At 39.4% G+C, this 27,985-nt stretch overlaps 1 protein-coding gene across 1 annotated transcript in view; it reads right to left on the reverse strand.

Annotated features, from left to right (window-relative positions):
• The window catches only part of LOC140230885 (GON-4-like protein), an 83,501-nt gene that overhangs the window by 6,607 nt on the left and 48,909 nt on the right, over nt 1–27,985 (reverse strand). The window contains exons 18-24 of the mRNA XM_072311029.1: nt 27,608–27,706; nt 25,555–25,695; nt 24,663–24,806; nt 23,633–23,725; nt 13,495–13,632; nt 5,642–6,309; nt 4,853–4,976 (exon numbers count right to left, since the gene is read on the reverse strand). Coding sequence (XP_072167130.1) covers nt 4,853–4,976; nt 5,642–6,309; nt 13,495–13,632; nt 23,633–23,725; nt 24,663–24,806; nt 25,555–25,695; nt 27,608–27,706 — 1,407 coding nt within the window. The remainder of the gene's footprint in view (nt 1–4,852; nt 4,977–5,641; nt 6,310–13,494; nt 13,633–23,632; nt 23,726–24,662; nt 24,807–25,554; nt 25,696–27,607; nt 27,707–27,985) is intronic.

The following is a 27,985-nucleotide window of genomic DNA, read 5'->3' on the forward strand; positions in this document are numbered from 1 at the left end:
GTTTTATTTTTCCCGAATTTCCCGAATTTCCATTGAACTGCTAATACACAGTAAAAACAAGAAAATAAAAATCAAGCCTTGCAAAGGCTGGATCACACACAACTATTATGTGATGATGGTTGGGGCAAACAACATGCTCGCACACAGTACTTCAAATGCAGAACACAGACCTTGCTAACGTACAGTAAATACTGAGTAACAGTATTCAGTCCTATAAAATGAAAAAGCAGATCCTAATCAAATGATTAATTGAGAATGACAGGTGACCAGGTATTTATTTTGCAGAATATATAATTTTGCTCATAACTGGTCATAAGCACGTCACAATGGAGATGGGGCCAGATTTCATGGTTTTATTTACTTGTTAAAATGGCTGCTGGAAAATTTAAAACACTTACATTTGAAATTCTCCCAAAAAGAAGGATCAGTTTCATCATTTCATAAAACAGATAAATTATCACAAATCATTTTGTTTGGGCATTACACCCTCGGCTATCACCTCAGGCAGTAAGACTGCTCCAAAGGTAACTTTTGAGGTTAATTTCAATGTCTTCTTTAACCCTAAAGGGGCCGGGGGGGGGGCAGAATCCGCCCCCCCTTGACGTTTCGCGCAATAATTCTATAACGCGAGAAGGCCTCGTCGCGAGGCTTCTTGACTTTCTTTGTTCAAGTCTCGCGCAACTTTTGAGACCAAATTTACAACATACGTGTACTTTTTCAAAGCCACGCCCATTTTTGTAACGGCATGTCACCCCAAAATGGGCACCATTTTGTGATTTCATGTACATTTCCTATGGAAAACTGTGATCTGTCATTAAAGTCATAAAAACCTGATTATTTTTTAAATTAATCACTTTTATTGATTAATTTTAGGCTAATTATGGTAGAAAAGTGTTGACAATTTCCACAAAAAACAAAGAAAACACAAAAGTCGAAAAACAAAGAAATACATAAGAAATTCTGAAAACAATAAAATACATAAGAATTGAAATAACTTTTGGAAGTTTTTATGATGTACAATTGTTGAATATGCTCAAACAGATATACAAACCAAAAAGGAGACTCTCAATGCTTTTAATTAGGCTAAAATATGATCTTTTGCTTAATTTGCATAATTAATTAATTAAAATTAATAATTGGTTGTTTCAAAAAATCTTTTGACACAATCTCGTAGATTTTGACGTGGGTGTCGCATGACAAATTTCGTCCCGATCGCACCTCCGATGGCCAAGATGGGGGGGGGGGGGGGGGCGGAATCTGCCCCTCACCAGTTTTAGCATAGCCAAAAAAGGCCGGCCCTTTTATATTATTGTATTATTTGTATACAAGTACTAGTATTGAACTTGTTACTCATTGTCAATTATTTCAAGCAAAGTGAAGGAATAATTACCAAACAGCACTGCAAGACAATTTGATCCGTAGTTTACTACAATAATAATCTATATATATATATATATATATATATATATATATATATAATACGTTAAGTCGTTGTTGTTGTCGCGGCCTTTGTCTTTCCTGTTTTATTCTGGCGTTGCTGGTTTGTCTATCTCCTCCGAAGCCGTCGACTCCGGGCCGCTACGACCGGTGCCGTCGGCTGCGGGAGAGTATCCTGCATCGAACGGCGCGGGTTTCGTCCGCACTCTGCCTCCATGTCAACGTCAAGGACGACAAAAAAAAATTAATTAGATAGATGCATAATGCATTTTTGTGCGTGACGAAAGGGCCGAGTGGCGCTGGACTCAAGCTTTCTCGATTGTCCATCTTTTAGCTTGCAGAGACAGTGGGATACTAAAGATGATGGGTGCAGCAAAATCTCTGACATCTTCCGGCGGACACGCATGCACATATGGTGTACACAATGTACTCCGGCCTTCGCCTGTGTATGTATTGACGATGGTTACAACAAAGCACTATCTGCGTGCGCGTGATATGGACTCTCATATGGTAATACATGGCGCGGTCATACGAGGGCATTTACGTCCAGTTCGCCATTGGCGTGCCCAATTAAATGAAGAAAAAAAAACCCAAAACAACGAATGCTTTTTTTTTATTGTATTTTGCGCAACTGCAGGATACTATGCAGCTCAGGTACGTTTTTTTGTTTACTCTCAAGTCGGGTATCATTGTACCCAGACTGTTTAGGACAGCTAGATATCCACTTAAATTTTGTCCTTGCCGATCGTACCCTTCCATATCAGATTACAGGCCTCCGCCTGTGTATGTATTGATGATGGTTACACGAAACACTATCTGCGTGCGCGTGATATGGACTCTCATATGGTAATACACGGCGCGATCATACGAGGGCATTTACGTACAGTTCGCCATTGGCGTGCCCAAATGAAAACAACGAATGCTGTTATTTTATTGTATTTTGTACAACTGCAGGATACTATGCAGTTCAGGTACGTCCTCATTTATTTTACTCTCAAGTTGGGTATCACTGTACTATAAGATTGCTTAGGACTGCTAGATACAAAATTGTATCCACTTAAATTTTGTCCTTGCTGATCGTGCCCTTCCATTTCAGATTGCACGCGCCGCTGTCCATTTCGTTACTACGTAGCTGCTGTAAACATACATATTCATAAGACATGTGCGGACGTGGGGAAAACCTTGCTTTGCCGACCGCCAATTTTTGAAGTTACAAGTGGAAATAAAATGGGTGCTTCTATGTCCATCAAACCAAGTTTTGGTGATTAAAATAAAAAAAGAGGGAGCAAATGAAGACAAAAATATTCTTCTTTCTCCCATAACGTGGGAAAAAGAATATTTAGGAAAAACATACGAGGCCCTGAGACCCATGGATTCCCGCGGGTGCCTACTTATTAAACCTAATGACTGTGATCTCCCCCTCCCCCAAATAATGATTATAATGATAAGAATATAATAATAATAATAATAATAATAATAATAATAATAATAATAATAATAATAATAATAATAATAAAGATTAATATTAACAATAACAATAATTATTATAATGATAATGTACAGTCTCAAGGAGATAAACAGGTGAGGATATGTAAGGACGTGGGGGAAAAGGGGGGTTCTATGATCTATCAAACCAAAGTTTGGTGATAAAAACAAAAAGGAGAGAGCAAATGAAGACGAAAATATTTTATTTCTCTCAGCACAATAGCAACAAAAACACTTGGGGTCTATATATGAAGTAGTCCTGCTCAGCTATACCGTTTTGCTTTTACCGTTTTTGGTTACTTATCCCTGAATTTTTGTTTTTATTTTTTGTTCGGGGGGGGGGGGGGGAATGGGTGAAAATGTGTGTGTGTTGGGGGGTGTTGGGGTGTTGGTCATGGGTAGAAGAGAGCACAATTAACGAAAGGATGAGAAAAAATTTCTTTGTATTTCATCAATAAAAATGTGCAAAATCGTATCTATGAGAAAAAAAAAAAAAACCAACCCTCAGACCCGTGGTTTTCCACGGGTGCTGCTAGTAATAATAATAATACAATACATTTATAAGGGGCTTAATACGGATGTTTCTAAGCGCACAGTTTACTGGAAAAATTAATATTTAGTCCAAAATAATAAAAAAATACAAATACAAAGATACAAAAAATAGATACAGTGTATAAATGCAATAAGTACTAAAAAATCAAAATCAGTGTGCACCTCCATCGACTGACCCACAACTGTTCATTCCAAAGGACTATCTGCTAAAAAGATAAGTCTTCAGCAAAGTCTTAAACTGATTAACGGAAGTGGCTTGACATATATAGGCAGGTAGAGAATTCCAGAGAGAAGGGGCAATTATAGAAAAAGCATGATCACCATATTTGAATACTGAATGAATACTGGTGGATGTCAATGCAATGACATCAATCAGCTTTCCAGGTTAGTTAAGAGTACAGCAATGTCAAAGCTCATGAGTTTTAATAGTTTGAATAATATATCAATGAACTATGCTGAATCTAATGCTTTGTCTGCTTTTGCATACGAAGTCTTGGTCCAAATATGGCTCCCATCAACTATGTTGAGCGTTAAATTTCATGTGTTTTGGGGTGTTTTTTTTTTCCAGACATCTTGTATGAGAAATCCTATCAGGTCATATAAACATTGTGGCAAAATGTGGTAGAGCCATTTGAAAATGTGCAAACCAGACCTATAACTCTCAGACATAGTCCCCAAATCCTAAGGTTTATGGCCCCTGTGCTTTCCCAATGGTGAAATTCTACACAAGATTTTAGCACACTCTATACATTTTTTATATATGCTGTACAGACAAATTATGAAACACTGTAAGTGTAGAGGAAAGAGCCTAGGAGCCCAGGGACCCTAAGTTGCAGAAGTACGGCTGTATAACATTCCAATATATTTTTAGGGATGATGGGTTAATAAGATTACAGGCTCAGGAAGGTACAAATACCACAAGCCAACTATAGTTGTTTTAAGTTGGGTTGGAGGACAAGAGCAGACTACAGTACTCTTCACAAAGAACAACCAACTGGCTATGGGTGTTACTGCAGCCATTATATGGCCTATCGTTTCTACATCAGCCTCTTTCTTTGTGACTTATAGTCTTAGAAACTAATCCTGGATAAATGATTGAACTTGTGGTGGACTGGTTGAGTGATATACCGACTGTAGTTCCACTTGTAAGTCTTCATACACCAGCTCAGAGAGAGAGAGAGAGAGAGAGAGAGAGAGGCAGAGATAGAGCTCCCTGAAGAAAGTGCTGTGAAAATGCTGCTGCACAGTTCCTTAGAAATGCACACTAGTAAAAAAAAAAAAAAAAAAAAAAAAAAAAAAAAAAGTACCAAGACCTCCTGTTACAACAGGAAAATACTACTGTGAAATAGATCAGTCCTTAACCACTTGGGTATCTAACCTTTATCTGCTGGAATTTGGTCGGTGAGCTTGTGACACTCCTGCTGTCTGTATCACCAGTAACACCAGTAAGAAGAGTGGTCTGTGAAGAGGCAGGGCTTGTGCTCATGGGTGATCCAGAGTTACTGAGAAGGCAGGTGAAGAGTGTAAACACATCAAATGATAAGATATTTTTTTTTTTTTAAGTTCACACTAAGCATACAAGTTCATCAAGGTCACATATGTACACCAGTGACCACCCATACATTTTATTTGTCAACATGCCATCAATGTGATGGTTTACTGGATTCACTGCCCAGAATTTCCAAAGGAAACAAAGTTAGACACATCAGTGATGATCAAATAGGCACAAAAATCTCTTGCAAAATATTTGTCACATTTTTCTCACACTTTCACAGATCAATTACTCTACTTGCAATATACAGTATGTCAGGAGTATATTCAATTAAGAATTAGAACTTCCAAGACTGTGAGTGGTGGAATTCACTGTCAAGAACCAGTGTTAATTTTGCAAATATCATGCAACTCACGAAAAATGTCAGGTGTACAGCACTTTTGTCACACAACTTAAGTAGTATTACATGAATTCTTTGGTTACATTTTGCATAGAAATATCACAAATGTTTCTACTATGTGACATTGGAATTCTCTGTCTGTAGGACTGATGAAGGAAAATTAATTTCAAGGCAGTATCTCTTTTTAATGCATTTTATTAGCAAGAGCTAAATAGTATGCATAGCTACCAGTTTAATACTAAGTATATGACATACACATGTAATGTCACAAATACCTTAGATCTGTTGCAGCAGTATCATGACTTCCTTGGCTGGTATAAGGTGATTGGTCCCCTCCAAGCTCATCATTGCTCTCTCCAGATGTCATGTGGTTATTATCCCCTTCTTCCTCTGCCTCATCATCCTCTGATGACTCCCCTCTCCCCTCCTCATCCTCATCTTCCTCAATGTCAACATCTTCATTTTCCTCTTCCTCCAGCTCATTTCCATCAACATCATTCTCATCCTCGTCTTCATCATTGGCAACATCCATTTCATCTTCCTCCTCATCACCTGCCTCATTCCCTTCCCCATCATCATCTAATTCATCATCTCCATCATCATGATCTTCTTCCTCATCCTCACGCTCATTTTCCTCCCCTCTTTCCTCATCTTCTTCTGCCTCATCTTCATCCTCAGTTGCTGAGGTATTGTCCTGCAAGTAGTCTGCCAGGTTATCACAAATCTGTGAGAGGTGATTGACTGCCTCGCTGTAAGGGTAAACAACACCCTCATCCTCCTCCCCCTCTTTTTCTGCATCTTCAACTTTTGACCCCCTTGCTCTCCTCTTTCCATTCCTCCCACCACCACCACCTCTCCTACTGCTACTTCCTCCATCTCGGATGTTGCGCCTTCGGCCAGGGCAAAGACGCCGCAAGGAGCTGATTAATTCTGCTCGGGTAACCTGTATATAAAACAATGAGGAGAGCATCATCTAGGAGACATTGACTCCAGCATGACAGAGGGAAGCAGTAAACGTATGTTTTCATTGTTTAGATACACTGCTGAAAATTTTCATAAATTCTAATAACACTATGGCATTGGTTACTGAAACAATATGCTGGTTTAGGACTACTAGGGAGATATGGAAATAACCCTGTGAAAGACACATGCTGTGTAACAGCATAAGCATATTAGGTACTTTGTCATGTGAAGCAGGACCACAAAGTCCTTTGGCATATTGCTGACTGAAGTCACTAGTTTTGGATCAATGTTTACACTATATACAATTTGTAGATGACACTCTAGTACACTAATTGGCAATTAACACAGAACAATCACACTGTTCAATCTATCTTATGGATAGGAGATACAAATCACACAATATTCATTAGAATGCAGATGCAAATGGAAAACTAGAGCACTCGGCCAGGGGAACCGATCGAGCACATGTATCCCCCGAACCCACCGCCCCCCCCCCCCCCCCCCCCCCCCCACACATACCCCATTTGGAGTCAAGAAACACAGCCAGGATTGTACACACAAGTAGTCTGGTTTCCAGACCCTTTGCCAACTGGACTCCGCGGCGACGAAGTCGCCGCCCCGCGACGAAGTCGCCGCCTTTGCCGAAGGCAAAGGGTCTGGGCACATTCGCTTCAAGTGGGAGGAGCCTAAATTTACCCCCAGTGAGCGAGGGCGATCATTCTGTCATTACGTAATAAGGAAGAGGTCACGTTAGTGACCCCTGCATCCCCACCCAGAGGTCCCAAGGACACTCTCCATATACATTACATGCATGCATCCACTGTCCGTGGAGTATTTCCATGCACTGTTTACTGCATGGAAAGGTTTTCTGGTGCGATAATCCTGTTTCTGATAGGGCCTATTTAGTCACTATATCCACACTATGCACGGAGCTATACACCATGCCCAAGACACATGGCATCCAAAGAGCGAAAAATGAAGTCGAAAAAAGAAAGTGCAGCGGAGTATTGTGCAAAATTTTTTGTAAAAACTTTGTATGTGGAGATGAGTTGTGGGTGGGCGGCCCATGTGATATATAATGCATTATTCTATGTACATGTATTTTTTATGTTCGTGTTTGCTGATGAATACGTTCAGTTGAGACCCTTCTTTCTATAACTTAATAGCAGCTAGTGAATAAAAAAGAAACAGATGATTAGCAACGTGCTCTTCCGATCAGTTCTTGTCTTCATAATATCGTGTCCCTCTCGTGGAAACATTGCGGCAACTGACTAAACTTAAAAATATAACGATATTGTTTACTAGTATTTCTTCATCTCACACCGTATGATAATCACCAAGATAATAACATCGGGATATGTATGAACCCACACAAGAAAAATGAAGTACACTTGCATGTATACTCTCTAAAAAAATTCGAGTGAAAATTTTCACTCTAATAAGAGTGGATACAAAAAAGAGTGAATTTCGAGTGAAATTGGAGTGAATTTTGAGTGAAAATGCTCATTTTCACTCATTTTGAAGTGACGTCAGGGATCACTCGAAGTGAATTTTGAGTGAAAATGCTCATTTTCACTCAAAATTCACTCCAACTTCACTCGAAATTCACTCTTTTTTGTATTCACTCTTTTAAGAGTGAATATTTTCACTCGATTTTTTTTTTAGAGAGTAGGTGAGCTGGGGTATTGTGGCCCCTCAACATAAGATGTCTTCATACACCATCTTCTATCCCTTGAAATAGCCCGCTTGATAGCAGTACAAGGTCACTTCTTACCACTATATGCTCCAACATCCATTCATTTAGCAATTATAGCATCTTTGATAGGGGGACCAGTTTTTAAAAGAACGAGAGCCACATCTATTCATTTCCAATTTATTTTTCATAAAGTCATGTGATGATAAAAACCTTGTCTGAAGTGGTTATGTATAATGAAACAAATAATTAAAAAAATATTTGAAGAGTTTGTTTGCAAAAACCGATAAGTCCATTTTTGAAAATTTTGAAGTACGGTATCTGTCATAAAACACAAAATAATACCTTTTAAATGATATATTGGTCACTACACATACAGTAAAGGTACATTTTTGAAGTGATGGTCAAAAGAAGCAAATTTTTTCTTATTATTCTATTTTTCTTGACCTGTAATCGCAAATATCTCCATTTGACAAATATGGACTTATCGGTTTTTGCAAACAAACTCTTCATTTCTTTGACAGAAGGCCATTGTTTGAAGCATGATGCGCTTCGGGGCAATTATGCCCCCCCCCCCCCCCTTAAAAAACTTTGTTTTGCTAAGAACATCCATGGGTATATATGCAAGAAAGAATACTAATTATTTAGTTTAAGTCGCAATTAACATGGTTCATCGCTGGCATATCAAGTGGACGTATACAGTGCAATCATAATGAATTATCATTGCAGCTTGGTTTTGGATATTTTCAGCTGAAAGACTTCATTTCCCAAGGTCATCATGCAACAAAATTAACGGCCAAACGTTACAAACAATAATAGACTCTGACTTACAGTTTTTGTATTCACATAATTAAGATATGACAAGCTCTAGCATTTGATATAGATTTGTCCATGTAACTCATATATTTTTTCGGCTTATTGCAGATTTATCACTTGTATATAGGAAAGTATCGGTTTTGTGGAATATTTTGCCTCAATTCAAATTCTCAAAAGATGCTCATGTACTTTTTTTTCATTGTTTTTCATATGCTCAGAGACCCGTCCATATTAGTTAATCATAATAAACTTTCTATAAAAGAAACAGGTGCCAAGTTTATGGCAAATGATATGTTTAGAGACAATTATCACCCCATCGTAAGACTATTAATTGTTTTTTTTTTTGTTATTTCTATATATAAGAAGCAACGCAAGTTGGCTGCTTTTATTACCTCATTCAATGCAAAATGAAAACTGAGTGTAGATAAGTAGAGAACAGAAATAAGTTCGGTACTATATGGCACACCACAACCAATTATTAATTTTGGTCTCCATCCTGTAATTTTTGCTTTTTAATCCCTCGACGACAAACTTCTCCATTTCACCATATGCATGTCTTTAGTTGATATGCTCCTTGGACCTTATAGGATGTAAGCATGTAGGCCATATAGGTGGTATAACCAGGGAGGTGGGAAAACCGAGCACTTGTGTGACCTTTTGTAAATATTGATGTTGTTACATTCCTGATTCCGATAATTGAATGGTGAATGTGGCAAAGAATGGTTCATCTCGATGACGATGTTGGCTATAGAGTATATGGGAAAGGTGGGATACGGAGGAAGAAGAGGAAATATTCGTTTTCTATCAATAATGCAATCCAAAATTCCAATTGTATTCCAGCGCTCTTCCCTTAAATTTCATTGCGTAATATTCTATAAAGTATCTTAACAATAACAACACCGCATTTCGCTGAAAAATAAAACATATTTTATTTTCGGAATTACGAATCCTATTTCATCACCAGATTGACGCGCCTTTGGAATAACGACCCTTCATTCATTTTGGGATAAACGAAACTTTGGAATAAAGAACCCAATTAAGTTTTTTTCGGAATAAGAAACATTATTCAATATCATCTGATGATATTGAATAATGTTCGTCATTCCGAAAAACATGATCTGATCAACAAACCTTCTGAAGAATTACGACTCTGCATTCATTTTGGGATTAATCATAACTTTTTGATTCACGAAACTTATTACATTTTAGCACTGACAAACTTTCGGAATAATGAACTTAATCATTCGCATTAGCGAACTTTGTTCTGAACGTAACGAATTATAACAATGAGAAATATACGTATGAAAGCATTGACAGAAATTTAAAGAATATAATATGTCCAATTCAGATACTTTTAGCTTGAATATTTTTTTTTATTTTTCCCGTGCACAGGTCATATTGAATCATAGCTCTTCTCCGAATATTAGCCTGCCTTATGCAATAATAATAGCTTGTCATCAACATATTTTACAGAGCATGTGGAAGCACTATGCTTTTCAGATGGAGAAATTGTGTGTGTTTTTGTAATGTATCTCATCGTTCTGACTCTTAAGTATGAGTTTAACATTATACGAACAAATACAGCGGAAGGCGTTGTGCATCAATCAATATCGCCACAATCAAGTCTATTATACTTGCAGGGTTTTGTTGTTGTTGTTGTTGTTGTTTTGCTTTTTTAGAGGGCCTCAATTTTTTCATCCACAAAGATGCCTGATTTTGAAACTCACAATTCCGGATACCTGATTTGGGAAACCTCTTTAGAGTTATCATTGATATCATGAGAACAATAATAATTATATCTCTCTAAGATTTATAATGTTTGTTTTTTGTTAAGTGCTGTCTGGGGCAAATTATTTGTATAGGGCCCCATTTTCTCTCTCTCTTCTTTCGTTCTTTAAAACAACAACAACAACAATAATGTCTACATGAATTGTTAAGTTGTTTCTCTCTGAAAAAACCCAAACCATCCCCCCTTCCCCCCCCCCCAAAAAAAGCAGCAAATTAAAATACTTCACTGTTGATGCTGTTCATTTGGATATTTCAGCACCAATTCGCACATTGATGAATGTCGGAAAGATTTGGGACCTCAGATAATGTTCATTTACATTGAGCTGATGATTGCATTCCACGTCTATAGCACCTATAAAGGGACTGTACAGTACTGGTTGAGGTGGGCATTCATCTTTTGAACATTCCTAAGTGAGATAATGAAAAGCCTCTTATGAAATATGAAAGAGCATGTAATTTTAAGAAGGATTCAATGTTTATTTGATGAAAATTGGTTTTCAAATGGCTGAGATATCCAAAAAAAAAAAAAGTGCTAATAATAAAAGGCGACATGCCACAACTTTATTAGGATCTCTTTGTTTCACCTTGTTTTTGGTTATCTCGGCCATTTCAAAACCGATTGTCATCGAATAAACTTTTGATACCCCTTAGAACTTAGAAGGTTTCTGAATATCTTGCAAAACGTTAAAAGCTATATCCTCACCACGACCAGAACTGTACACACCCTTTAAGATTAAATCATTGAAGTGAACTCAATATCACATATAGAAAAAAAAATGTGTATCTGAAATTGCCAGTTTCTATCAAAATATGCATCCATTTTGTATTTTTTCATTAGTCAAAGATCCGTGAATTTTGCTTTATTTGTAGGATTCAGTATAGGCCTACTAGTAGTCAAATTAGACCGGTTTTTACATTCATACTCATAAGGCCTACTAAAAAAAAGGTTAAAAAAATGTTGCTGGTTTTCCCCAAGTCGAGCCTACAAAAGAAATCCATTAGACAACATAGTGGAAACGAGAAAACGACTCAGATGGTAATTGAGATACTTTGTAAAGGAAGGAAGGGAAATGTGGTTCGCAATTGTTAACTTTACTGATTGTATTGCACTATAGGCCCTACATTAGTTGAAAAAAAACAAACAACCCAGCACAAATGAAGAAACAAACAAAAAAATCTTCCTTGGACACCTATTCCTCATTGAGCTTACAACATAAGTAACAAGGATATGTGATTTTTGATTTCGTCGATAGACACAATGACACAAAATGGTCTGCTTTAATTTTATTGGAAACATAGTTCACTTGACCATTGTGCGCATCTATATAGTAGTAAACAGAAAAAAACGTGAGTAACAATCAAAAACATCGAAAACTTTTAGGAATACACATCATGGAGTACACACTGTCTACGATTGCCGATTCTTCCATCCGACCTTACTTTAGATCTTAGAAAAGTCCGAATGTTCGTGTGCAGAGAGGTAGAATATACGCCTCCCTGAATGTATACCATCACCCTCATCCTGCATACTACAGTATACAGCATCCACACCATTGGTACACACACGCCGCAATGCCAACACACAGGTAGTAGGGAGAGTCCTCCCACCACCCGGCTCTGATAACACGCTGAGCAGGATAATTCGAATTTCGCGCTTCAGAGGACGGGAGCGCTGACAGATTTATGGATTCCGCCCAAAATCGGGCGGAATCCATTAACTCCAAGACGAATGCTTCCAGACCCTCTGCGCGAGAAAATCAACTTAAACTATACTAGTTTTCGACGTTGAGGGCGTTAATACCATGGATAGCGAAATAGTATGGGCAGAGGGTCTGGAAGCCAGACTAACACACATGCAGATCCTGAAATATTTACCGCTTCATGTATAAAGACGGAACAAGCGAGGGCGCCATCACCAAAAACAATATAGGCTTTTTCATTTCACTATAATGCACCTCTTTGCCAAATTTGAAGAAAATCTGATAAGAACTGTGGCTGATAGAGCGCACACTAGAAATGGGGCACCGGCACCACAAACTGTTGTGTCCTTCATGTAGAATGACCACCCAATATACACCTCCTTGGCAAGTCTGAATAAAATCCGCTGAGTAACAATCAAGTTATTGCATAAATAAGCACTCTTGCACATTTTGACATGATCAGGATGACCTTTGACCCTGTAAAAGGTGGAACAGTGAGGGCAGCATTATCGATAGGAATAGGTGTATAGATTTGTCTATGATACATTTTCATACCAAATTTGAATAAAATTGGTCACGAAACAAGGCCAGCGTCGCACACACAAGCAGACCCTGTTAAATCTACCTTTTCATGTATAAAGACAGAACAAGCAAGGGCGCCATCACCAAAAACAATAGGCATCTTCGTTTTACCATAATAATAATAGACATTTTCAGAGCGCCTTTTCCACTGGATACAAAGCGCTATGAGATGCCATCCCTGGTCGCCATAGGAGATAAAATATATACAAAATACCAGGCAGCGACAGTACAAGTCCAGTGCACATATAGGGACATCAAAATAAGCACCTACTGTATTGTAAGTCTAATACGCCTTCATGCCAAATTTGAAGATGATCTAAGAAGAACTGCAGCCAGTAAAGCGCTCACAAGAAAATCTGCAGCAGACGCGGTGGCGGCGGCGGCGGAACGAGGCCAAATCCATAGTATCCTCCGAACTCTGTTCGGGCGATACAATTAATTGAAGAATAATGGCAACAAATAACTGATTCTCCCTGACTGACAGAATGTTGTTGTTTGTTTTTTTTTTTTTTGATGACATACATATGTCCACTTCTAAGAGGTGTTCCAGGCAACCACTGCCGTATAGGTACTAAGAGGGACCTACCATTGCTGAGCAGTAGGCACAGTGGCGCGCCTTCCTCTGGACCCTCCAATCCTGGGAGGTCTCATGGCAGTTACACTTACAGCTTCTGGTCCCGTACTGGAGCTCATCATTCAGACCCTTCCACGGATCTAGCATGTTCTGCACTCACACCAAGGAAAGAAAAGCGAACATTTACCAGTTTTTGTCACAAAAATATAAAGCACAGATAAACAGAACTTAAAGGGATGGTACAGTATTGGTGGAGATGACAATTTGGCATTTAACTTTTTGCAAGATACCAAGAAATCACTTATGATATAGTACAGAGCATACCATTTTAAGAGGAATTCAAACTTTATTTGATGAAAATCGGGTTTGGAATGACTGAAACATCCAAAAACAAAGTAAAAACAAAGCGATAGTAATAAAGTGTGGGTCCAACACTTTGCTAGAATCGCTCCTTTTTTGACATCTCAGCCATTTCAAAACAAATTTTCATCAAATAAACGTTGAATTCCTCGTAGAATTACATGCTCTTTCATATTTCATAAGAGGTTTCTCATTACCTCACCAAAAAATGTTAGAAACTTGGAATTAGGTCTCAACCAAAACTATACGATCCCTTTAACCTGGACAATTCAAACCAGCACGAGGTTCAAATACAGCTAAAAATCAGTCATGATGTGAATTGCTTGTATGTCTACATTAAATCATGGTCACAAGTATGGAATGCATTTTCTGTACAAACATTTTCTGTAGAAACCGCAAAGGCATGCCCTCCCATACATCAACAGATAGTGAGGGGTTCGACATTAGCATGTGGTAATCATATTGTAGATTTAACAATGAATTTCTGTGTTATTACACCACTACACAAACAAAATTGCACAAATGGATGAAAATAACTAACAATGTGATAAAGTATGACATACAAGCACTGAAAGTTGCAGAGATTTCCCGAACACGTCAAGAGTGTATGGTGATGCTTTATGGCAGGTGTAGTGATACAATAGCATACAAATATACTGGGCCTGAGAGGCTCTGGTTGAAACTATGTGCATGAGGTGACTTCAGTAAGCACTATTTTCTGAGGGGAGCATCCCCGAAGAAAATAGTGCTTATTGAAGTCATCGAATGCACATAGTTTCAACCGGTGCCTTGAACAATGGCCTGGTATATTTGTTCTATATCCCTCCCAATGAATTTAAGAGTAATTGACTGCTGGTATTCTGTAATTTACCCTTTTTAGGGCATCCTTGCCTCACTCTTTTCGAGAAGATTCACAGGTCAATCATGCTTGGGAAAGCAGCAGGGAGGGCAGCACGTACGCGTATTATAAAGAGATAAACGCGCGCTCAGCCTCAGTGCACTGATGTACTGGTAAACATGCGCAAACTGCAAACTCAATACGCGCTTCATGCATGCAATACGCCTATCCGGTCAGTACGTTGACGTTGGTATACCGGTACATGGTACGTGTGCTCGAGCTGTTCAACGATGTGAGCTTCAGCTGTTGTAATGTTTTCTATTGTCTTTCTAGCGTTTTCTAGCTGTCTATACATGAATATGGACTATCCTCTGTGGGAAAATGCAAGTATACATTGTAAATTTGGGTAGAAAATTCAGTAACAGCAAGTCTAACGTTAGATCTGGCACTAAGTGCCATCGTAAATTTGTGTCCAGATTCGTGTTCTAAAGTCAGACCCTAACGTTAGTACGAGTAGTAGTAGCCGAGACACTAACGTTACTCTAATACTAATAGTAATAACTGATAGGGTTTCTATAAAAGGATGAGATTAGGAGAACTACGGTTAGACAGGTAGAAATAGGCTTAGCTAGATCTAACTTACACAAGAAATAGTTAAGCAGGCCTAGTATATACTGGACTAAATTATTGTCAACATCTTTTGGGTAGGTCGCTCGAGTTCATGAACTGCGAGACCAAATTTCAAGCGGCGAAGCATGAACTCCCCAAAATTACAGACAGTCTTACACTGGGATAGCATTCCTGCCAACATTTTATGATGAAATATCTTACTCGTGGATTGCAAAAATCTTACTTTATATGCAAACTGAAGTTAAAAATCTTACTTTCAGTCAAATCTTCAGAAAATACACATGAAAGGTATATCTAAATATTTTTTTTTAATCTTATTTCTCTGACAGAAAATCTTATTTTGCTATTTTTAATGTAAAAATCTGACTGAATCTGATAAAATCTTATTAGTTGGCAAGTATGGGATAGGCATAGACACTACCTCGAATCTAGCATACCGTAATTAGGGGATCATACTTTCTCATACATGACCCCAAAACTTTGGAATGATCGACCTTCCAATATCTCTATATAGGCATCTTCGATTGATGCTTTGAAAAAGAACATCAAAACCTGAATGAGGCCAAGATCTACGGTACATAAAGATCTCTAGAATCTAGAGCCCATGTTTGCTGATTGTTGTTGGCTAATAGATCTACGATAACGCCTACTCTGTTGTAACGTAATACCCGGGTATTCTATTCCGCAATGCCATGGGCATCTTTTTATGTAGAATGACGGCTTTAAAAGAGTCTCTCCGAGTCTGTTATTTTCTCTAACGTTACACGTATTGAGTGTATTGTCTACGGTGTGCCATACTCATTCATTTGTACGTGAAGATTGATTGTGTGGTTCTCGCGAAGTGAAGGCGCCGCGATACCCATTCATTTGTACATGAAATCTCTTGCGAAGCGAAGGTGCTGTGATACCCATTCATTTGCACGTGAAATCTTTCGCGTCGCAACGCAAAAAAGGCGCGAAATTCACCAGCGTGATATAGTTTTTTTACTATTTCCCTTGGGAGAATAGCGAGACGCGGATTTGTATGGTAGAAATATGTTTTGTCGTTTTCAGTGCTCTCGACCAATCAGAGGACAAGAAGCAATTTAAGAGGGATATAATAGCATCTACTGGTATACAGCAATAGAGAAAGGGCTTTGAAGTATCGAGGATAGAATACAAGACACTCTAGAATTGTGGTAGTTCAATTATGACAAATTTCCTCTGTTCAGTGAGCTGTATAGTGGGGTTCACATTTAAAAAGCCACAGTCAAGCATTGTTGTATGAAAATGCTGTACCTTACAGCATACCTACGAAGATATATCACTATGCTAGTTCACCATATCTGAAACAGCTTATCCTAACACTACCGTCTTTTGCAGGAAGATTGAGCACAGTAAATACAGTGTAGGGTCACTCATTATATTCTCACTCACCCTTTTAAACATTTAATGATCGTTTCAGCAACAATTTCTTTTTCATGGTAACAGAGACACAGTATAAATGTATGACCACATAGCTATCAGGGTTCTCCACTAGCGGTTTTACCCGGGGGCTCCGCCCGGGTAAAATTTGAAAAACCAGTTTAGCGCCCGGACAAAATATCCCCGCCCGGACAAAAACTTGACACGCCCGGATATGAAAATTGACATATTTTCACGTACAGACAAGACAGCATCAAGACCGCGCAGCATTGCGCAATCAAGCGTCTACTAAAATACTAGTAAAAACTTTACTCCCATGATCATGTCGGAAACTCGCACGAACGCATAATGACACATCCATTATGTGCCATGTTATCTGTACTCGGCTGGGATATCGATGCACCGCATACGCACTGTATGTGGAAAGCGCTTAATATAAAAGTGTGAGCACGCGCAAATCGCTGCTTGCGTACTGTATACACCGAACGGAACTTTGCGCGCGTGAATCCCTGCCGCCTACGGACCGTACCCTGGTGTTTACATTGATCGCCGTGGGATCCCCATGTGTGATGCTAGCCGGCTGGCTGGGGAGCACGAGTCGAGTAGCTGCAGCTGCACACTGTACATGTAGCCAGCTTCCAAGTGAAGCGGGGTAGAAGGCGTTCTGTTGTACAATGTCTGCTTCTATTTCTCTCTTCTTCATCCACTTTTCCCTTGCCTCCCAAGTACGAAATGATTTTTAGAGTGTTGTGTGTGTGTGTTTTTTTTTACAATGTTATTGCATCATTTTTCTGCAAGTATGACTACAGTATACAAAGGTGAGTTTCTATTCATGTACTGATGTGCACTGCAGTAGTGCAGGTGAAAAGCGTTCGAACTTTCTTTCCCGTGTATCGTGGAAACTCGATGTATTTCTAGGCCGAATATTAAAGGAGATCTCATATAACAGAATACTTATAACAAACTATTTTCCGTTCCAAATGAATTAATTGTCTTTGTTTTGCATCGTTTATTGACTTGATCCCGAGGATCTCGTCGCACTACCGAGTTTCCACTGTGTATTTAATTTATTTTCGTGTAGCTTTCGGTGCTGCAAACTTCTACTACATGTAGGGCCTACTACACTTCTCGTTTTATTTGTCGTTTTTCATACCTCGTTTGGTACGATTTCTTCCGTTTAATATCACATTATCCGTTCCCTTTATACATTGTGTACTTTGTAGCATTTAAATGTAAATTCTTTCAAGTGTCTCACACTGTATGCATTTTCGTAACGGCGATTTCTCCGCTTTGCCTTTGCTGCAATACTATGTATTTCGAAGCAAGTTTGATCCCACCCGCTTCGGTGTGCCGTGTGTTGTCTTTCGTAATGTTTGTGTTTCCGTTTGTGTTGTTGTCGGATACTTTGTATTTGTGATTTATTTTCCTAGGTGTTTATCTCGAGTGATGATGGTGATCGTGTTTCTAAATGTTGATAGGAAAAGGACAAATGATCTGAGTGATGCCTGGTGGTGGTGATAATTAACTACGCTGGTGTAAAAGACGGTTTGCTGTGAATGCTGAGAGTACTTGCCCTTCGTTTTATTTCATTTTCTCTCTTACTCTTCTTCCCCTCCCAAGAATGATAAAGAAAATATACACACCTCAAAACAAAAAGGACCAGGTGCTAGCAACCTTCGTAAAGTTAAATCTAAATGTTCATTACCTCAAAGAATAAGGGGAAAACACGAATGACAGTAAATAGAAGCGAAGAGATTGCGTGGCATTTAGCGATCATCGATATGGCAGATTTTCCAATTCCAGTCAGGGGAATGATGATGTTCTAAAATCCAATAAAATGAAAGAGCCAGAAAACAACGCATGATTATGTTTTATAGCAAAACAATAATTGGAAACACCGAACAGAGTTTTGCATTCACTCACACAAAAGCTCTCTTGAGAAGAAGAAAGCATTCCCCCTCCCCTGCTAGGTAGTGGAAGTTTCCATAACCAGCCCAGCAAGTTTTTGGAGGTACTGTCGGTACATATGTGTACATGCACTAGTACACATTCATAGCGAGTAAGCAATCAATCATCGCTGAACATTGCGTAGTTGGGAATCTTTATCTTGCTGGTGTCCAGCTCGGTGTTTCGGCATGTGTTGTAATGTTATGTTTAGAGCCTGTAGGCAGTGGCGTAACTACGGGGGGGGGGGGGGGGGGGGGGCATGGGGGGGGGGGGCACGTGAATCCGCTGGTAAAAAAAAAAAAAAAGAAAGAAAGAAAAAAAAAAAACTACCAAAATGGTAATTCAAGGGTTAGTACACTGCTTTTGAAATCGACATGAAAGGATGATCAAGAAAAAAGATATTTTTCTAAGATTTCTTTTAACCATATAATTAAAGAGGTATTATAGTGAAACATTGATCAAAAAGCCCGGAGACGACAAAAGATTGTGATTTTGCGTGATTCCTGGTTGGCATTTTGAATATAAGCAGGATGTGCGCAGTGTACTCAGAACATCGGAATGGCAAAAAGAGTCGCTGCAATGTTACGCAATGTGATGTTTGATAGGTTGTGCACATTATTTTGCTATCAAAGCATGATCATTGATTTTGCAGTGCTGCTTTACATACTAGTCTATATTAAAATGCCTTGCATTGCCAATAATAAGACTTGACCTTGGCTATTTCCTAACTTTTCCAACTTTATGAAACACACACACTCACAAACACAAACAAATTAGGGGATGCTTTATATAAAGTGCAGATTTTGGACATCCTTCTCCCGCTTGGTCACTTCGACGCCCCCTCGCTGGTCATACTCCCCCAATCATGAACATAAACCAACACCCTTGACTACCAGTGGCGGATCCAGGGGGCGCATCGGGCGCCCCCTCCCTTCAAAGCGAAAAAAATATACATGTAGCTACAAACGACAGTTTTTGGACTGTAAAATGTCAACATTTTTAAGCTCGCTCGCTTCGCTCGCTCGCATTTAACCGTTGTATGCCATTCTCCTGATGTTACTGCTAATAATTGCCAGCAGTTGCGCCCGGTGCCCCCCCCCCCCCCCCCTGAATTTCCAAAGCGAAAAATATAGCTACAAACGGCAGTTTTGGGACTGTAAAATGTCAAAATTTTCAAGTTCGCTCGCTTCGCTCGCTCGCATTTAATCGTTATGCCATTCTCCTGATGTTACTGCCAGCAATTGCCAGCAGTTGTGCCCGTTGCGCCCCCTCTCCTTAATTTCCAAAGCGAAAAAACGGCAGTTTTGGGACTGTAAAATGTCAAAATGTCTCCTTAATTTCCAAAGCTACAAACGGCAGTTTTGGGACTGTAAAATGTCAAAATTTTCAAGCTCGCTCGCTTCGCTCGCTCGCATTTAATTGTTATGCCATTCTCTTGATGTTACTGCCAGCAATTGCCAGCAGTTGCGCCCGGTGCGCCCCCTCTCCTTAATTTCCAAAGCGAAAAAATATAGCTACAAACGGCAGCTTGGGGACTGTAAAATGTCAAAATTTCCAAGCTCGCTCGCTTCGCTCGCTCGCATTTAATCGTTATGCAATTCTCCTGATGTTGCTGTCAGTAATTGCCAGCAGTTGCGCCCGGTGCGCCCCCTCCCCATAATTTCCAAAGCGAAAATATATAGCTACAAACGGCAGTTTGGGGACTGTAAAATGTCAAAATTTTCAAGCTCGCTCACTTCGCTCGCTCGCATTTAATCGTTATGCCATTCTCTTAATGTTACTGCCAGCAACTGCCAGCAGTTGTGCCCGGTGCAATGCCCTTAATTTCCAAAGCATATAAATATATATATATATATATATATATATATACATATATTATTATAGTAGCTACAAACGGCAGTTTGGGGACTGTAAAATGTCAAAATTTTCAAGCTCGCTCGCTTCGCTCGCTCGCATTTAATCGTTATGCAATTCTCCTGATGTTGCTGTCAGTAATTGCCAGCAGTTGCGCCCAGTGTGCCCCCTCCCCATAATTTCCAAAGCGAAAATATATAGCTACAAACGGCAGTTTTGGGACTGTAAAATGTCAAAATTTTCAAGCTTGCTCACTTCGCTCGCTCACATTTAATCGTTATGCCATTCTCCTAATGTTACTGCCAGCAACTGCCAGCAGTTGTGCCCGGTGCAACGCCCTTAATTTCCAAAGCATACAAGGAAAAGTAGAAATTACGCGGTGCGTAATATATGTCCCCGCCGGAAGTAGCATTCAGTAGCAAAATGTACAATATAGGTAAAAAGATGAAGGTCAAAGGTCAAAGAGGTCAAAGGTCAAAATTCTATGTAGAAGTTTTGAAGCCCTCACCTAGTGCCATCACATAAAGCAAACGGAATCGAAATCGGGTTAGAAATGGCGACGGAGTAGCATTTTGTAGCCAATGTACAATATAGGTAAAAAAATCAAGGTCAAAGGTCAAAGAAGTCAAAGGTCAAAATTCTGTGTAGAAGTTTTGAAGCCCTCACCTAGTGCCATCACATAAAGCAAACGGAATCGAAATCGGGTTAGAAATGGCGAGGGAGTAGCATTTGGTAGGAAAATGTACAATACAGGTCAAAAATCAAGGTCAAAGGTCAAAGAAGTCAAAGGTCAAAATTCTGTGTAGAAGTTTTGAAGCCCTTACCTAGTGCCATCACATAAAGCAAACGGAATCAAAATCGGGTTACAAATGGCGAAGGAGTAGCATTTTGTAGGCAATGTACAATATAGGTCAAAAATCAAGGTCAAAGGTCAAAGAAGTCAAAGGTCAAAATTCTGTGTAGAAGTTTTGAAGCCCTCACCTAGTGCCATCATATAAGGCAAACGGAATCAAAATCGGGTTAGAAATGGCGAAGGAGTAGCATTTTGAAGCAAAATGTACAATATAGGTCAAAGGTCAAGGTCAAAGGTCACAATTGAAATTCTGCATAGAAGTTTCAAAGCTCCCATGTAGTGCTATCATATAAAGCAAACAGAATCAAAATCAGGTTAGAAATGGCGAAGGAGTAGCATTTTGAACATTTTGATCACACACGGACGCACACACGGATGGACACACGGACACACGGACGGACACACACACGTACGGAGCCCGTTTCATAGTCCCCTGCTCGAACTCGTTCGGCGGGGACAATAAATATATATATATATACAAATTATAATAGCTACAAACGGCAGTTTGGGGACTGTAAAATGTCAAAATTTTCAAGCTCGCTCGCTTCACTCCCTCGCATTTAATTGTACCGTTATGCAATTCTGGGGGGGGGGGCATTTCATGAAGGAACTTGTCGGATGAAATATCTGACAAGTCAATTATATCCGACAAGTTTTGAGAAATTCTTTAGTCTGATTGGCTGGTTTCTCTGAACTTGTCGGATATAATTGTCTTGTTGGACATTTTATCCGACAAGTTCCTTCATGAAATGCCCCCCTGATGTTGTTGCCACGAGGTGCCCCCCCAATGTCTTGACCCACGGTACGCCACTGCCTGTAGGCCTCATAAGTCAGCGAGTTTGATTCAAAATAGCAAAAAGCACTCTCAGTCTGTGAGATCTGTTCTTGAATCCTTGTTAATTCATTATTGCAGACAACCACATCTGAGATTATGTAGCATTGGCAGGTCACTATTTCTTTCATCTCAGTATCTGAGCTGCTTCTTATATATCCAGGTAGAAACTTGAGCTTCAAGATTTGCAAGAAAATAAGAATTAACTAGATGGTGAAAAACCCATGGAAAGTGAAATATGGCTACAAATGCCAAGATTGGAACATAGCAGCTGCAAAGGGTCATATCCCCTTTCATTACAAGAGACTGTAGATTGCACCATTTGCAGTCCAAGCCCTCTTAAATGCATTTTTTTTTTCTTACAGAAAGGGGGAGCCTTTCAGTATACCCTTTCTCTGTGGACATTATGTGCACCACCTCCACACAGTGCACTATAATACGTATGCCGTCACGAAACCGCAAATTTGACGCTGTCGCGAAATCGCAAATTTGACTTCGGAGGCCGACGAACACGAGCCCCCGGATAAAATACAGACCAGTGGAGAACCCATTCCACAATGCCTTTAAAGTGAAAACAAAGTTCTGGTAAGGGCTTGAGAACCCATCTGGCATTATTTCATATTTGCTTGCAATATATCGAAAGAGTCTACAAAGAAACTTACCTGGCTGACGCGGTTTGCCGGAATGATGAGTCGTTTTGGAGTATTTTGAGAAAAATAATAAAAGTCGGAAAACCGACTTTTATTCCAGAAGGCTCCAGACTAACTTGGTCTCAGGGAGAACTCGACCCTATTTCAGTCAATTTACACGCCGTTCGTGATCGCCTTATTCTACTGTATAATACCAAATGAGGCCTAACTGAACAGACAGGAAAGTGCGTTCTAATCCTGTACAAAACAAATGGACAGCGCGCGGTCCTCAAGCCTATACACACATCACCTCAGTTGCTGAGATGCGCGGTCTTCAAAGTTTTTGTTGTTGTTTATCAAGTGTCTTTGATTGTTTTTAGAGGTGCTTGATAGGCGCGCACTAATTTTGCATGCGCGCCAAAGAGGTTTTTGATGCGCGCGTTGTAACAACTCGGACCATTACTGCGAGTGGTCAGAACGCGAAGCGCTACAACGTAGTTTATACAGGCCGCTCCCATAGTACAACACTGTACAATCCAGAGGGACCAGCCCGCCGTCAAAGCGAGGCCGAGTTATCCCCGAGTCCGAGTTTAGCCTGACCCCGTTCGGGTGAGTTCTGAGACTGAACCTTTTTGGTTTATATTTCGCATTTTCGTCGTTACCCATCGAATATCTTGTTATTACAGCTTTATTCCGCACATTTCCTAGGCATGCGAACACATTTGGGAGCTAAATTTGACAACTTTTGCAGGCGTACCAGAACTTTAAGAGGGAGTCTATCAAGTCAGACTCAGTCAGCTCACCTTTTTTGCAGCACCAAATCCTGGGAGTTTGGATGTGTTTCCATCCTCTTCATCCTCACTGGCAGGCAACTCAATCTCCTCAAAACCATCATACTTGATAATGAACAGAAATGGAACAAGAAATACATTCTCCAAATACAACAAATTCCTCTGCAATTATGATTTAGTAAAACATGCATGGTCCCATCCCCACCTTTTGTGGCCAATATAATAAGATATGAACTCTAGAAAGATCTTTACGCCATGAATTAAAGTTGTGAGTTGCTCATACAAGAGTAAATCAGAAAAAATAATTAGATTGCCATTGAGAAAGTGAAAATGACACATGACTGTTTAATTGACAAATGAGAAATCGCCAATTGAAAAGATTTAGTGGATATGTGACAAGGCAGCAAGCTGCAACTAGTCAAATCACAAAATGCTGTGCAATTAAAAGTCATTCCTGAAAATCAAATCATGTGACTAACCACTGATCAATCACTTCAACCCAATATCAATCACAGCGAAACAATTACACCTTCACAGCTTTTTAAAAAATTCTTATAATTATTTTTTCCACTCCATCAATTTTCATTCCAGAGAAAGTGATGCAATGCATGCTCAGATATGCACTGGTGGAAACAACATTCCCAGTGGTTGCACAATCTTATCATTCACTCCACTGTTTTGTTCATTCCTTCATTCCACTACTGCACAAACATTATCTGCATTATTTCTGCATTGCTGCCCCAAAATATGATATACAAAAATTATTCTGAAAAGCAAAACAGTGATATTTAAGGTACACTGATACTGCCAGCATTAGGCCATTTCTTTAGTAAGACAGTGATAGTGACCCTAATGAAAATGCAAAGACATTGACATGGGCTGGAAAATTCACTTCTTCCAATGCACCATTTATGTGTTGAATGAGCTGTGACTCTTTCTGAACAGTCAAATTTAAGAGATGTGCTGAAGAGGAGAGGGAGAAGAGCGAGAGAGAGAGAGAGAGAGAGAGAGAGAAAGCAAGGAGGCAAAATGAAGTACTCACAGTGACACTACCATCATTCCCAAGGCTGACCTCCTCAAAGTCCATCATGTAGTTCTCTGGAGGCCTGCTGTCTGGGAAAAGCATGGAGAGTTCCTGTTCCAGGTGGGGCTGGCCCTTCAGCAGTGGAGTCAGGGCATCTTTTAGCTGTAGTGACAAGACAAAGATCAAGCCGAGGGCAGAGAGTAATCATGACCCATCTATACGCATCAAAATTATATGAAGGACACTAAGAAATTATCATTTATTACCAGTAACTCAACCAGGCTCTATATGCAGAGGTGAATGACAAGGGTTCAAACTGATTTGCTGTGAATAGTTCTTGATTATTCAGATTTTTTTTTTTTTAATAACAAAATTACCATGCACTGAGAGCCACTAGTTGACATGCAAGGTGACAGCAATAGCACCATTTTTTTGCAGTCCCGCAGAAATTATTGTGATTTTTGTCACCAAGGAATGCATAATTTTACTACAGGTTAGAAATACAGCATGATGTGTTTTATATCCCCAAACACATCTTTTAACATAGAATTATAAGATTTTTCAATAACAAATATATTTCCTTAGCTTTGTAGTTAATGCAGCACATTCGATTATGCAGTGTACTATGCACATGCAGTGGACATGATTGTATACAGTAGTCTATGAGGCCGATACCTACAGCATTTTACACACGCTATTGAAGACTACAGTGTATACTATGAATATGACGTCAAATTTATGGTTTAGTGCACTGCACCATGAATATGATGCCACGGTAACCTTGTCTTCAACATAGCAATGTTTAATCACATGGCACTATGTAGACTAATCAGCAAGCAGGATTTTATTAATGAAAGATATAATACCAATCATGATGCCACACATGATAAATGACAAACTGCTGACACACCTCAGAATAGTTCCTCTGAGTCTCACCCCACTCCACAAGGGTCTTTACAATCTTCTGGATGTGGACAGGGTGCTTGTGAAAGTGAACTTCCACTTGGCGCAGAAAGAGGCGGGCTTTGGAGAACTCTAGACATTCCAGAAGCTGAATGGAGAGTGAATGATGTTCAAAGAATTTATTACTTTCAGATAGCAACTGAGGTTTGACTTTTGAAAGTAGTAGTCTTAATCCTACTAGTATATCATTTAAAGTCTCCTTCTTTTTGCTCCTCCTAATCCATCAGAGCTTACAGTGTGCCAAACAGAAATAAATTACAACCTTTGTGCTGGCAATTTGCACTTACAGACAGAGAGAAGAGAAATACTCCTGTTTTATGTCATTTGACAATAGACCACTTAACTAACAAATAGTGAATGGTCACTAGTGCAAAGGTACAAGAATTCGCACGAGGTGAAAGATAGAGATGCTCTATTCAATGAGGCAAAGTCGAGTTGATTAGTGCATCTCATCTTTCACTGAGTGTGAAATCTTGTTTCATTGCACAAGTAAAGACCATACACTATTTGTTTTATACAACACCTCAAACGTCAACAGATGTGGTCCACACAGATCCTTGAATGTAGCAAAGAAATGGTAACCATTTTCCATGAAAAATGAATGAGTAGCACCATAGCACTGTATCTAAATGGTAAATGTTTCTTCTGTCCTGATGGAATGACAAGCTATTCTATTAGCCTGTAAGTCACAAACACTTTTCATTCCTTGGAATCAAGATTGCATACTGTACACGCTGAATATTGTGAGAGGTTTTTATTTTCGCAAATTTCGCGAGTCAGGTGCTATTCGTGAAATTAAAGACACATGAAAATTTTTATTCTGATCCCGATGTGGATGTGATGTACGCGTGTACATTTCTCCATTCAGTACAAGACTCCATGATCACAAATTTAACCACTCACAAAATCGTCGGGAATTCTCGATTTGCGAAATATATGACGTATACAGTAGATTACAGTATAGTTGTTGCAACATCAGGCAAACTTCTGGTAAGCTTTCGGGCTGTCCAGTTGTCAGAAAGGCATGCATAAAACTGAGTATGTAAGTAAACTGGACTATTATGGAAACGCTTTTAATTCAACATATGAAAAAAATTAGGCTATATTTCTAAATCTAAAATCAATAAATTTCACAATAGATGTTACATCTGTTTTTTCTGAATGATCAATTAATTGTTACTAAAAAGTAACAAAATAACAGAGGAGAAAAAAGAAATCAGCTATGGCAGTGCTCTCAGTCAAATAAAATATGCAAATATTATAAAATGGGTTCAAGAATGTAGCCAATTGGAAGCGCTGAAATGAGTCACGTGTGCGCTCATGATTTTCTTACTAACATGCACGGCCGTGCAAAAAGTGTGCAACAAAAAGTCATAACAGCACGGCATGCATACTTGCAGAGAAATCGTATAGTAACTGCTCAGTCACTGACGTCACAATGTTTACACTAGCAGTGCACACTCAATCAGTTGTTACAAGTGCGTCGCGTGCTACTATACGCGCTGTCAATCCTGTAAACAACTTCTAGTTCGGGCTGCCAGCTGGCCTTTCTTGTATGTGCATAACATGTGGCGTACGTATACTCTTATACGTACTTATATGTGCGGGATTTCCGAGTGCGACGTGCGTAAATGTTTGGGACGAACATCTTCGGACATCTTGACTTTTGAACGAGTGCTACATGTAGCTGACTGGTATTGACCCACAAATGTACATGAAAAATGCTGTTAGTTTTCGACCCATTTTATAAATCAAATAATACACAGGTTTAAGTTCGTGACGTTAGTGGAGATGCAGCTCACTCTCGGGTATTTACAATGTAGTGCAACAGCTTCGCCTTGTGCATGTTTCACAATTGTAAATACCCTCGAGTGCGCTGCATCTCCACTAACGCACTCTCACCTGTGTATTATTTGTATACTAACATCAGATCCCTCTCAGTGATGTTTTTATAAAGCAAGGTGCAGCTACAGCTGTAGCCCCAAAAGAAAGAAACCTACCACTCCACACTGCAGTGCCACCTCAGGAGGCATGAAAGCTGTGAATTCCTCCACAAGCCCAGGGTAGTCACATAAGATGGATGTCACTCGATGATACAGCTGGGGGATGAAATAAAAAATGTATAGCACGTTGTGATGTTCATGTGATATTTTCAATAAGGATGAGATTGATGTCAACACCAGGAGCTCAAACAGGAAGAGAAACCCCCCCCCCCCCAAAAAAAAAAAAAAAAAAAAAAAAACCGGGTCAAAAACAAGAAGATAAATTTATTAAATTCTAATAACACAACTTCATCAACAAATCTCCCCCTGGAAAGTACAAGTCCATCACATTCAGGAGATTTTGCTCTCAATGAAATGGTTATTATGCAAATGGGC

The sequence above is a fragment of the Diadema setosum genome, chromosome 7, assembly GCF_964275005.1.
Source record: "Diadema setosum chromosome 7, eeDiaSeto1, whole genome shotgun sequence".
Lineage (NCBI taxonomy): Eukaryota > Metazoa > Echinodermata > Echinoidea > Diadematoida > Diadematidae > Diadema > Diadema setosum.